This window comes from Lepidochelys kempii, chromosome 7, assembly GCF_965140265.1.
Source record: "Lepidochelys kempii isolate rLepKem1 chromosome 7, rLepKem1.hap2, whole genome shotgun sequence".
NCBI lineage: Eukaryota > Metazoa > Chordata > Testudines > Cheloniidae > Lepidochelys > Lepidochelys kempii.
This window is the reverse complement of record NC_133262.1, coordinates 19,171,042-19,184,990: the sequence shown is the minus strand read 5'-3', so window position 1 is coordinate 19,184,990 and position 13,949 is coordinate 19,171,042. Positions and strand designations below refer to the sequence as shown.

The 13,949-nt window shown below is 45.4% G+C and overlaps 1 protein-coding gene across 2 annotated transcripts in view; it reads left to right on the top strand.

The window, feature by feature from the left end:
* The window catches only part of PLXND1 (plexin D1), a 123,508-nt gene that overhangs the window by 48,902 nt on the left and 60,657 nt on the right, over nucleotides 1–13,949 (top strand). For both annotated transcript variants that reach the window (XM_073351269.1, XM_073351270.1), the window contains exons 9-12: nucleotides 5,182–5,286; nucleotides 7,794–7,883; nucleotides 9,162–9,255; nucleotides 13,589–13,752. In XM_073351269.1, coding sequence (XP_073207370.1) covers nucleotides 5,182–5,286; nucleotides 7,794–7,883; nucleotides 9,162–9,255; nucleotides 13,589–13,752 — 453 coding nt within the window. The remainder of the gene's footprint in view (nucleotides 1–5,181; nucleotides 5,287–7,793; nucleotides 7,884–9,161; nucleotides 9,256–13,588; nucleotides 13,753–13,949) is intronic.

The following is a 13,949-nucleotide window of genomic DNA, read 5'->3' as shown; positions in this document are numbered from 1 at the left end:
TCTGTCACTGCTGTGATGGATACCTTAGAAATAACGTAGCCAGACAGCCTGTGATTCTAAAATTAACCCTCAGTCAGGGATCCATGGTACATCTCTCCACCCAATAAGAGATGCAAGTCACTTCCAAAATAACAAACCATCACATCATGTTCATAATCTTGCCTGCGTAGCGCACAGTCACATACACTGTCCCACAGAATATATCCTGGGCTTACAGTGAATGACAATCTTCTATCGTCACAAAAGGAATCCAGAGATAAGCTAATTTGGGTTAGTATTCATCCTGAGCCTGTCCCCTATTCACAGGCAAATTCTCTTCTGTGGGCCACATTCCGCTCCCAGTGTAAATCCAAAGTCATTCTGTTGGCTTCAGTGGACTTCTCCAGATTCACACTGCCTTGCTGGGAATGAGAGCAGAATCCATCCCTGTATCTCCACAAAGCCTGAATTGTACAGCCCTGAATGGACAGGAGAGGGAAACTCAAAGCCCTTGCCTCATGCCCCCACCCTGTTTCCTCCAGGGAAAAAATCATTCATAGAGCATGTTACACCTACTGCCTGATTGTTTTGATTTTGCTTCTAGAGGGAAAGTATAGCAGTCTCAGTGACCCCTCTTGACCACAGCCTCACCTCACAGCTTTTCAACCTCTAGAATCCTTGGACTGTCAAAGGAGCAAACTGCCTGAACCACTGAGGATTAAAATAATCAGATGAGCTCAGTGCTGCCAAAGGCAATCACCTCCAGAAGGCTCAGTGAGACAGATCCTGAGGTCCTTACACAGGCAAAACTCCCTCTGGAGTCAATGGGAGATTTGCCTTAGTAGGGACAGAATAAAAGCTGGGTAAGAACCCTGAGGATTTGTCTCCAGATTTGGATGCATCTGAGAATCACTGAGTCTCTTGAGTTCACAGCTGTTACTACTGAAAAATTTAGAGCAAGTCTTTGAATGATGCTTCAGGGATATGAATTTAGTTTTAATTAAGGGACAAATCATCAAAAAAAAGTGTGTGCCAATGGGTACCCACATTTGAATGCACAGTTGCACATGAATATCAGGCTATTGCATGCACATAAATGCCCTTTTGCACATACAGTTACCCGATGTGTGTGCCTAGTTGCAGTAATTGTATATACAAATAAAGACATATACTGTGCTTGCAAGCTGTGCCCTCTTTTATTCAGTTATATGGGCCCTTTTCATTGGTTCACAGTGCTGATTAATTATGGAGAATGTAAGAAGTGTTGCCCAGTGGTGAGAGTGAGGGACTGGGAATCAGGCCTCCTGGGATCTGTACCTGCCCCTGACACTGGTTTGCTCTGTGACCTTGGGCAAGTCACTTACGTTTTTCCTTTGTGATTCAGTTTCCCCACCTGGAAAATGAAAATAATAATAGTACCTACCAATGAGACTTATTTCCTTTTTGTAAAACTCCTTGACATCCTCAGATGGTAGGTGCTGTATAAATGCATAACAATCATTTAAAAGATTTACGAAGGACTAAATCCCAAACGTAAAATTTTCAGAAGCACGTAAAACTGATTTTCAAAAATGGCTTAGGCAGTTAGAGCCAGATATTTAAAGGGATTTGGGCACCTAACAATCTAGATGGGTGCCTGGTAGGATTTTCAAAAGCACCTACCTCCAATTTAAATGCCTTTTAAAATCTGCCCCGAGGAGCCTACATTTCACTGAAAGTCAGTCAGACGTAGGCTCTGAAGTCACTTAGGTGCTATTGAAAATGTTATCCCAAGTGGAAAAGATACATCCGTCTCTGATTTCCTTATTGGTGCTAAATATTCCAGATACATTCAGGTAGAATGCATCTGCTGTGCTGCTGAATATACCAGGTACGCGCACATACTCCTGAATGTACCAGTGTAGATTCTAATATCCCATTGATTTCACTGGCCTGGCAGTGGATGACAGTAGTAATGCAGAGGAGCTGATTGAGAATCAGCAACCAACAGATTAGTCCTTAATGTTTTTAATAATCACCATGTACTTGTACACAGGATATTTCTACTTAAATCCAAAGGAAATTCCTGGGACTTAAAAAAAACAACACATAGCATTATTGGATTGACTTTTTTCTAAGAAATCACTGCATGGAACCTGCAGCTTTGCTGACAAATGTAGAATTGCACTGAAACTTGTTCATTGACATGAGACTAGCTGGTTCTTGACACAAGGAGAGCAGGCATTAGTTTGCAGAGAAGTGATAATTTTGTTTTCTATGCCTTGGGATGAATTTGAAGCTGCCAAACCACATCCAGAAAGAAATTGGTCATCTTTTTTATTTTTTCCTTTTGATTGATATTTTGGAAACAGACTCCCTTTGGGTCCTTATGCCTGTTCCTCTCCTGCCTCCACAAGGTCTAATGCTTGTTCCCATCCCTTCCCCAGTACTTCACTTGCTCAGAAAGGGAGAGCAGGAAATAACTCTTATGGGTTGCTCTTCAACAGCCTTGCAGGGCTCATGAGCCACTGATTGGAAAGTATTGTTAAGAGAATCCAGTGCCAGAACCTCTTACATTTTGGTGCATCAGATAAAATGGGACCCAGACCCAAACCACATCTGGGTTTGCTTTTGCTTTTTGCAAAACCAAAACCCTTTTTCACAAGCTGATGTCTAGTTGGCCATGATGAGTGAGCAGGGGATGAAGGCGGAGAATTCCTGAGGGGACATTATGCAGAGCCTTGAAGATCAGCTTGAATTTGATGAAGTGGAGGAGAGGAAGCCAGTGGAGGAATCCAAAGGGAGTGGAATAACATGGGCAGAAGAGTGTGCAGGGTAGATTGTCGTCCTAAACTGTAGGGAACAAAACAAAGACACTTGTCTTACTATCATTATTGTTATTTATTAATCACTAATTGGCATTAGGCTTGCTTGAGCCCAGGGCTGAAGCCAAAGTGCAAGCCCCACCGCGTAGGGCTGAAGCCGAAGGCTCAGGTTTTGGCTTCAGTCCTGTGCGGCAGGGTTCAGGTTACAGACCCTCCTGCTCCACCCGGGGCTGAAGCCCTCAAGCTTCGGCTTTGGCCCCACTGCCCCAGGGCGGCGAGGCTCAGGCTTCAGTCCCCCTTCCTGGGTTCATGTAGTAATTTTTGTTGTCAGAAGGGTGTCACGGTGCAATGAAGTTTGAGAAACCCTGAATTCAACATTTACAAATCTTTCCACATTATGTAAAAATCAAGCACCTGTGGCATCGCTGCTGAGAAGAAAATGCCACGTCGGCTCCATACAGGAGCATTTTAAAAATTCAGGCCCTTTTCCCTGATCCAACCATGAATGAGCTAATCAGCTGGAAAATTCCCTTTCCAGTCATTGATGAACAGCAGGAGAAGGGACTGCAGGACAACAAGTTAATCAGCCCTGTGAGAGTATTTATCTGGCAAGCCAAGCTGGTTGCTGTGACATGCAAGGACACACAAGACCATAGGAGCTTTCACATAAATTTTCAGTCCCCGGCTGCATTCGCTTTAACCCTTTTCACTCAAGGAGACTATGGACTGAAATCTCCCTCAAACCCTTTTCTTTGTTGTTTTTACTTCTCTCCCCCTCCCATGTGTCTCTCTCTCTCTCTCTGTTGTTTAATCTTCATGATGAGGCAGCACTGACTGTGCTTGGTTAAGATCAGTGTCCTGATAAAAACTGAAACTCGGTTTCCGCAGTCAAACAAACACTTTAAGATAATTCATTGACCCTGAAGCCATGCTTAGAAGAGCCAGGAGAGGCACTTTAAATGCTAGGAGTTCCCAGTGCACAGAGAGCTTCCAGCAATATGAAAATGTTCAGCTGTGTGTCTTAGTGTTATACAGCCTGATTCTAATCTCACGCTGGTGTAAATCAGGAATATCTCCACTGAAGTCAGTGGAGTTACACTGGAGTAAAACAACGGTAAGTGAGAAGAGAATCATGCCCTTTGTTATAAATTATTCTGCATATCAGATCAAATAGTCTGCTGTCATTTACCCCAATGACTCCACTGTCAAAGGCATTACTCTGGATGTCCCCTGGGGTAACTGAGAGCAGAACCTGGCCTAGTTTGTTGCTGCTGTTTGCAGTGCAGTTTACATTTCATGAAAGAACAGGATGGGTTTGTCATAAAGATCTGGGCTTAGAGTCAGACCAGTATTGGAGCCATCACTCCCAAGTGAGAAAAAAAATTGGGGGATGACACAGGATGAATGACTTTTTAAAATAATTTTTCAGTTTCACTTGGATCTTTAAATTCACTCATACTTTGGCTGCTCCTTCTCTAATGCCTCTTACAACCCTTTATAGCCCCTCACCCTCATTCACACACTCACATATACACTCTCACACTCTGTCTCTCTCACGTGCACACACACGTCTGAAATGCCTATGTGCCGAGGAGGCCACTGTAAAGTGAAATCTCTGCAGGGGCTTAAAGAAATGTGCAACACAATTTACAAGACATTTTGCTTTCTGCTGACGAGAGGGGATCTTGCAGGAAGCTTTGTCACTGTACAGTGCAGTATGTTTTTTGAGTGTCCCTCTGGCACTTTCCTCTAGCACTTAAGTGACTATAATAATGGGACTGTAGTTACAGCCCCAGAGTGGCACCTGATGAGAGCATATGGTTTTGCTTTTGATTTACAAACAATTTTTTTACTGTGCAAAGTGAGGAGTTCCAGATTGACAGCCCTGTCACGGGGAGACTGAAGTCCTCTATATAACAACTGAACAGGTACTGAAGGTGGAGCAGCCCTGCAAGACGAGGCAAGAGAGTTGTTCAGTTTTCATTCCCGTTTGGTCTTAGACTGAGACCGCCAGCAAGGGTGCCCGTTAGTGCTGATAGTGGTGGGGACAGCTGGGAGCTGGACTGAGGCAACCATCTTGTTGCTATCACACAGCCATCAGATGGTATTGATTTTTGTTCACCACCTTCCTGGGCTGGACTTAAACTGGTGACCCAGAGGTAAAAGGTTAGGGTCACATTCCCAGTTCTATGAGCCATGCAGTCTCCCTGACAGCATGGGGTCAGCTTGTGTTTTCATTTTGTTTAGTCGGCTTCAGGCTGACTTTAAGGTATGACTGAAGGTGATGTTTTCATGACTTTTCTGTGTTTCCTTCTGTCTGTGTGATAAGGAGGCTCAACATGCTCGCAGCAAAGTTTCCCATTAACCTTTCTTGGTTTTCTTGTCTTCTAAATTACAGGGCACCACTGACTGTCCACGGATTGTACCTGCCTCGCTAGAACCTATGCCCACTGGGGCGTCTCAGGACATCATGATCTCACTGGCTAATGCTGCTTTCTCCAAGGTAATTGAATTTGTAGGCAAAGCAAAAAGGTTCAAATGAGCTAACCAAGTGATCCTACTGTGGCACATAACAAGTCCAAGAGCCATGCTACTGGATTCTGCTGAGGGAGTGCCACCCTCTGCCTATACAGGAGTGAAGTCCCAGATCCTCAAAGGTATATAGGCACATAACTCCCATTAAAATCTAGTCCTAAGCAGCTTACCCTTTCCACCTTCATTAAACACAGAAATAGCTGTACTAGCAGAGGACATTCATGAAAAGTAGCCACCTGAGTGGGTGGGTTGAAATAGAAAAAGCAAAGGGAAAATTCATCTTGCATACGGACTTTCTCTAGGGATCTATTATAGTTAATGCCAGACCTTTCATGGCATGCATGCAGTATGTGGATTTATGCACATTGTAAAATATCCACTAGAACAAAATGTTTGGGGGAAATAAAATTCACACTTTTTGTGGATATGTTTTCCATGTTCGATCCTGTGAGCGTGCAGGTGTCTGGCTCTCATGAGGGAATGCTCACCAAGCAATGTGCTGGGCAATCCCCAGGGCCTTGCTTCTGGAAAAGAAAGAAACACAGTTAAAAGGAAAAGCTGACATGAAGACCAAGTTAAGTCCAGAAATATAGGCAGAAAGCCCCACACTAACCAAACCAGCAAAGAAATATATTTTAACTTTACTTTAAAAAATGATGTCCCTTTCTGTGAAATCCTTTGGCATGTAGGTAGTTGCATGGGGCAAATGCAAATCATAGCAGTGGCCACAGAGTGATGCATTCTGGGATGTGTTTTAGAAGCCAGGAAGGGACAGAGGAAATATAATAAATGCTGGTATTTATGGAAAACTGTCTTGTGTTGTTTTGGGTCAGGTTCTCCAACCTTCATGTGCAATTGTGGGTCTAATTCATCTGCACAGTTACCACAAAAGCACATGCCAAATGGGGAAATGTACACACCAATGACCAGTTATCTTGTCTTTTATTCAGAGTGATGAGCAGATCTTGGGCATGTCTTCAGGTGTAAGGGGCTTGGGCAGCAGGCAAGCAGAATCAGGCTGTAGGGCTGTGATGTTAACAAACCTTCGGGAAAACCTGTAGATTACACCAGCAAAGAAAACTGTTCTTTGCTGTAACTTGGTTGCAATTTCCTGTCTAAGGTCTGGTATTTGTAAATAAGGATGTGCCCCTGTATTGTCAGCAAAATGGGAGAAAATCCGGCTTCCTCTGTGGAGCCACAAGGTGGCTAAAGAGGAAGACATAGCACGTGTAACCTGATCAGCAATGGAATAAACAGGAAGGTTACTGAGGCACCTCAATTCCCAGAGGGCAGCCCAGACGACTACCTTGCCATTTGATTTCCTCACTCCTCCAGTCTGCAAAATCCTCCTGGAGCAGCAGAGCAAGATTAGTTCTGCTGCTTTGCTCTTGAAAAGCTCTGTAACTCATGATCATTCCCCGCACAAAGGGGATCCAGGAAGCGAGATCCATTGCTGCTGCTATTGAGACTGCTAATGTGTTAATGAAAGAGGGAGAGGGCATGGGTCGGTTTAAAGGGCATACATTAAAGATTGGTGTAATGATTCACCGTCAAAGGATTTCAGCCTCGCTCTTGCTGCCGCACGTGTGCTGTGTGAGTCAGTTGGCTCCTGCCATGAATCAGGAGCTTCTTTCACGTTTCAGGCTGTTTTATCAAATCTGTGCAGTGGTTTTTAGGGTATATTTAGTGCTCATTAAAAGTGCTGCACTGAGCCTCGGAGATGGGATTTAGTCACACAGATGTGTACACTAGGAAGACCGGGAGCAGAATTTGGCCTCTGGTGTTATTAGTAACATAGTGTAGGGAAATTTATTTTTGAAAAATACTGTGTGCCAGATCCTTAATTGTACCATACCTCTGCTCAGCACAGTTGACACTAGGGGGACAAAAGTGGCTTTAAGCCCAGATGACTGGCCATGTTACAGTTTAGCTTAACCAAGACTCCTAGAGACCAGTTTGGCTCTTGCTGTTACTTAGAACAGCCTCAGAGCAACTCTAAATTCCACCCTTATAAAAGCCGTCTACAAGTCATTGTGCTGGCTGAGGATCTCCAGAGTACTATACACTTTGGCCATGCCACCTCCCACCCCTACTCAAGCCGTGGATTCCCTCACTCCAAGGGAGATCTTCAGTTGTCCTGTCAGAGCAGCTTTCCTATAGCAGACAAGGGCCAGGATTTGTCCCTTGTGTGATTTTTAACATGGTGGCGATTAAGCAGTTACTCCCTTTGTTATTTATGATTAACCAGGGTTAATCAGGATCTGTAATCCCCAAATTCAAACCTTTGAGTCCTATTCCAACCTCTGACTAATTTATCCCATTGGTAACTCCACTGATCCATAGAGTTACTTCTGATGTTCACAGGAGAAAGAGATCAGAATCAAGCCCTGAAGCTCCATTCATCTCTGACTCTGGTGGAAAAAATAGGAAAGTATGTTGTTGCAAAAACTCTCTCCTCTTGTCTCTTGCTTTTAGGATACTGTTTTGGAATGTCATTTTGGAACTGACAGGACGTTTGAAGCCAGATGGGTGAACACCTCCACCATTCAGTGCAGCAGTGTCCTGGTAAGTATCTGGGCAGAGGGTCTGCAAGGCAGTCTGGGTTTTGTTCCAAACAGGGGCATTTGGATAGGGCCCATCTCACCCCTCCCCCTCCCTAACATACAACAAATAAAACACCCCCTCTCCTGCAAACAGTGCGGAACTGGAAAAGAAACAAAGCGGCTTTTAGCATCGCCAGAGAGATGCCCCAGAGTGCTCTTTGCATGTGCTGATGGCTGGGGAGAGCATTCCAGAGTCACAGGCACTCTGCTTCCTGTCTTCTCTGCATTATCCTACGGACTGTCTAGCAGCTCTCACCCAACTCAGTCTCAGCGTTAGTACCTTGGTTCCCAGCATGTCCCAATACACTTCACTGGCCTCGTTTAGGGAGTTCCTATTACAGGGTTCATCTAATCCTGTTGCTTCTAATCTGCCCGTAGGCAATGCTCAGTATTTCAGGAAAGAGCATTTTGTCACTTGGGGCTCAATCTTGCAAGGTGCTGAGTCCCCATAACTCCTGTTGGTGTCAGTTTGAGATGAGGACCCTCAACATCTTGCAGAATTGAGCCTTTACAAGGCCTAATCATGCCCCCATGGCAGTCCATGGCAAAAATCCCCTTAGCCTCAGTGGGAGCAGGCTTTCGCCCTGTATCCGCTGAACATATGTCAGAGATTTGTGGAGAGACTGTATCAGCTATGGGTATGGTGGGGAATTTATAACAACTGGGAAGAAAAAGATGCTGTAGCTATGGCCTGAAGAATAATCCCTTATTTACATACATTGATCTCCGTATCCGTTAGTAATGTCCCCAAAATATCCAAGTTCCTGTAGTGCCATATAGAGTTAGGTGGTACCACTGCAGAACAGGATTCTGATGGAAACATTTTAAAAAGAAGGTTGAGGGGAAAGTTTTCCCCTAGTCATATATTTTGGTGGAACATTTTAAAATTTGTAGACAGGGCAGCCTATTACATTTTCTTGCTCATTTCCACTTAGAGATCAGCAGATACAGGCCCCTGTGTTAAATAATACATCCACGGTGGATGGTTCTGCTTTTGCTGAGGTCTCCCTGAAAATAATTAAGGAGGACAGAAAAAATACCCCTCCTTTCCTTTTTCCCTGCTTCCTCTATTAAAGATTGGAGCCTCTCATTCTGAGAAACAATGCTATAAAGTGTATGAGCACTGTTATAATGAAGGATGTTAGTCATCTCGTGTGTGTGTGTGTGTGTGTGTGTGCAGGGGGTAATCTGCTATTTTAGTAAATTACATTACAACATGTTCACTTCTTTCTTCATGCAGCTCCACACATCAGAAAAAAGCCATATCTTCCCGGTAAACCTTCAGCTGAAGGATAAGCCAGACAGATTCATTGACAGTCCACAGATGATGACAGGTTTGGGCTGAAGATATTTTTCATTCTGCTTTAATTTGGTTAGGTTAAAGGCTCCTAAAAACTAACAAGACACTAGAGTCACAAGAGAGAGAGATTTCAGAGTAGCAGCCGTGTTAGTCTGTATTCGCAAAAAGAAAAGGAGTACTTGTGGCACCTTAGAGACTAACCAATTTATTTGAGCATAAGCTTTCGTGAGCTACAGCTCACTTCATCGGGTATCAGATGCATGCACACAACTCACACATATCTTATACACACAGCTTAATATGCATGAGTATGTGTCCACACAGACCACATGTCAGATACATTTACACCCCCCAGACAAACATGCATACACAGCCGTAGACATAAATCCTGCATACACACACAAGATTACCCTCAGGCTAACACCCCAGTTTAGACGGCTTGCTTGTCAGCAGTGTATAGAACAGAACATTCTGAAATAATAGATCTCAACAGAAAATGTGAAGTGTCTCCCAGGGTCAGTGAAGGAATTTAGCTCAAAGGAGATAAGCATAGATGGAGGAGGGCTCTTGCAGAAGCTTTTATGGGAACTGGGATCAACATTTAATGCATTTTAAAAATTCACTTTTAAAAAAAATCTTGAGAAGGAATAGAATGTATAAACATAATTCCCCCAGACCCACGCTGTATCTCTGGGAAAAATACAAGGGTTCTTTGAAAAGCTCCTTGCTGCATCAGCAAACTAAACAAGGAGCAAAGAATTCAGATTAAAAGTGCACCGAAAGCAGTGGGGGAGTAGTGGAGCTCTACTCTAGTGGCTTGTCTGCTCGGTGATGTAACGCGCACCACAGGGGTCTGGTTTCTAAAGTGCACTAACATGATGCACATTAATTGGTCCATGTAGACTCTGCTGGTGCGCACTAAAAGTTCCCTAGAGTGCTTTAGTGTAGCGCTGAAACAGGATTATGTTAAAGCACACTAAGGAGCTTTCAGCATGTACCTGCAGCATCTACACAGACCAATTACTACACAGCCTGTTTAGTGCGTTTTAGTGCATTACCCCATATGTAGACAGGCCGCTTGATTAGGGCAGAACAAGCTCAGTAGACTGGCCTGCCAAGACTTAATGTTCGTGTGCTGACTGCCTCCTCTGTCCTGCCTCTCTGCCTTTGCCATGCTTTGAACTCTCCAGCTAAACCTGTGCTAATGTTGCATGTAGCATCTATGAGGCAGGTTCTCCTCTCACTTACACCAGCTTCACATCATTGTGACTCCAATGACTTCATTAGAGTTACTTCTAATTTACGTTGGTGTGAGAGGAGAATCAGGCCGTTTGCATGAGTTATAGTGAGAAGATCCTGACTAGGCTGAGAAACACTGAAACACATCTATTATAAGCCTGGACAGACAGATTTCCTGGTAGGATATGGCAGGGTGCAAGGAGGCATCTTGCAGGGGAATCAGGCAGTGGGGAAAACATTGAAAACTCAGTATCGGGGGATCACGAGTGAGAGGTTCCCAGGGGCAGAGTTCCCTGCTGGAGGGGATCAGGATGAAGGCACTTTGATTTCTTGAACTAATCTAGGTGGTGAGTAACAGAGGGAAAGGGGCACTGAGCTGGGGTCACTTCTCTTCATGATAGAGGATGAGTCTCCAGATGAGTGTTGTTGGGTTCAGAAAAGACAGAGAGGGGAACACCTGTAGCCTCCTAAATCACAGAGTCCATCAAAGAGCATTGAATCCACATCCATAGTTGCATGGAGGAGTGGTTAGTTTATGCGGCCCAAGTTTGGATTCAAGTTTGCATAACTTGAATCAACCTCTCTACCAACTAACTTCTCTGGTTCCACTCTACCTTAGTCAGATTGGTACATTTGAAACTACAGAGAGGTTTACAAAAGCAATTGCAGACCAAATGTATGGGGCCAGTTACACAACAGTATAACTCGTCTTTTGGCCTTGGTCAAGCTACTTTTGATTTTCCCCACTCTCGCTGATTTTCCCTACCTTTCTTTATCAGTCATTATTCTAAACCATGTTTCTGTCTCCGAAAATATCAAAGAAAGTGTAACCCATTACCTTAGTCTTAATAGTGCCCAGTGTGACACACTAACTCAGGGAGCTAAACCAGCAATTCTTGCATGGAAAACGGGAGGTTTGCATGCATAATTGTGAAGACTCAATAGCCTAAGCATAGGTGGATTATTGCATTATGTGGGGAGCTGGGAAAGGGCATTGAACCCCAGACAAAAAATTGACAACAATTTGGTTAAGTAGTTAGAGCAGGGAGATAAGAGTCTTAGGTTCTCTTCTTGTCTCACTTCTGACTTGCTCTTTGACTTTAGGCAGATTGCAGGGGCCTATGTTTTCAAAAAAGTTCATATATTTTAGAGATCTCCATTTCAGAGTGTTCAGTTTGAGACAGCCAAGGTCTGATTTGGCCACATGCTAAGCATACACAATTCCAGCTGAAGTCAGTAAGAGCTATGCATGCCCCTGGAACCAGGCCCTATATCTTTCAAGTAGGGTGCGCCAAAGCAGAGGAACCCAAAATCAGTGGGCACTTTTGAAAAGGTAGCCTTTTGGTGCCTCAGTTTCTCCTCTGTAAAGGGGTGATGGATCTGCATATGAAGGCAGGGGGGATTCATTAATTGTGTGATAAAGTTCTTTGATATTCTCTCTGGTGAAAAGTGCAAGAGAAGTGCCATTCCTGAGTAAGATTATTTCTGTGTTTTACACGTTCCTGCAAACATGTGTGGGTTTGAGGGAATGGGGAAGTGAAAATAGTGTTTCCTGAACATGTTTAACGGTTGATTCATAGGATACCCACATTTCAACGACTAAGGGTTTGAGGCAGAGGTGAAAGTAAGCCAGTACGCCCTGGTATGGCGTACCGGGACCGGTTTTCCCAGACGCTAATTTAAAGCCATGGGTAGCGGCGGCAGAGCCCCAAGCCCTTTAAATCTCTGCCTGAGCCCTGCTGCCAAAGCCCTGGGGTAGAGGTGGCGGGGCTCTGGCAGGGATTTAAAGGGCCCTGGAGCTCCAGCCGCCGCTACCACCCCAAGCCTTTAAATCCCCACCTGAGCCCTGCTGCCCGAGCCCTGGGGTAGAGGTGGCAGGGCTCTGGCAGGGATTTAAAGGGCCCCGGAGCTCCCCGGCCCCTTAAATCCCCTCCAGTCCTGCCACCAAAACCCTAGGGTAGCAGCGGTGGGGCTCCAGAGGGGATTTAAAGGGCTGGGGCGGTAGCGGCTGCTGGAGCCCCAAGCCCTTTAAATCTCCGCCTGAGCCCTGCTGCTGAAGCCCTGGGGTAGAGGTGGCGGGGCTCTGGCGGGGATTTAAAGGGCCCTGGAGCTCCAGGCCCCGCTACCGCCCTGGCCCTTTAAATCCCCACCTGAGCCCTGCTGCCCGAACCCTGGGGTAGCAGCAGCGAGGCTCTGGCGGGGATTTAAAGGACCCCAGAGCTCCAGCCGCCGCTACTGCCCTGGCCCTTTAAACCCCCACCTGAGCCCTGCTGCCCGAACCCTGGGGTAGCGGTGGCAGTTGGGAGCCCCCAGGGCTCCTCAGTGATTTAAAGGTCCCAGGGCTGTGGTGCAGTAGCGGCAGCTGGAGTCCTGGAGTGATTTAAAGGGCCCCGGGATCCCAGCTGCCACTACCGCAGCTGGAGCCCTGAGCCCTTTAAATCAAGATTTAAAGGGCCCGGGGATTTAAGGCCCTGCCTCTTCCGGTTAAGGCCCTGCCTCTTCCGGTTGAGGCCACGCCCCCTTCGCAGGACTCCGGCATACCGGTAAGTCCTCTAACTTACTTTCACCCCTGGCTTGAGGGTTGAGAAGGTTACTTAACCTGGGAATCAGCTAATAAAGAGGTGAAAGCACTGTAGGAAAATCATTAGGAAGCAGAGCCAAGCAGACCTAGTGGAACAGTGAGTCAAGAAAGCTCATAGCTGCTAAAGGGAAGGAAGGGGAATGTAAACATTGTACAGAGCATTGTAACGATTAGATTTTTGTCACAGAAAATGGAAGCAATATGATTGCTTTGCAGCAGGATGGAATCAGTTGTGCCGAGCTGCTTCCCATGTGGATACTGAGAATTAGAAAAATGTAACATAAACTGACAAAAGGGTTGTTTTTTTAATGCTAAATCATATTGTAGTGGGAGTGAGTGCCCAGTACTTCTGGGAAATCCTTAGGATCACAGCCAAGGCCCCTTCAGCTTGCTCTATGTGCAAACAGTCCTGCTCGCCTGTTGGATTTCATATGCTGTATGGGTTAATATATATATTTGGCTTGGTGTTTGATTGTATAAAGCTAAGCACAGTCATGGAAGACCCAGCCTTGGGAACTCACACTGTCTTTTGTCTCCTGTGGTTTAGTGGAGGTCTATAACTGTGCAACTGGAAGCGCAGACTGTTCTCAGTGCCTGGGGAGAGAGGACCTGGGGCACCGATGCATCTGGAGTGAGAGCAGCTCCCTTTGCAGACTAAACACTGAATCCCCACAGATCCCAGTCATGTGTCCTGCTCCAGAGATTAGGAAGGTAAGACTTGAATGCAGCAGAGAGAGCATTCTGCTGGTCAGCATCACTCCATATAATGTAACAAACAACACAGCCCTGAGTTTCAAAACCAAGGGGAAGGTCACAGGTGTAGCATCTACTACCAGTCATTCAGTGGGGACAGCTGAGAAATCGTGCTTTATCCTTGATGCAAGATGAGCTCGAGACTGGCACCGTTC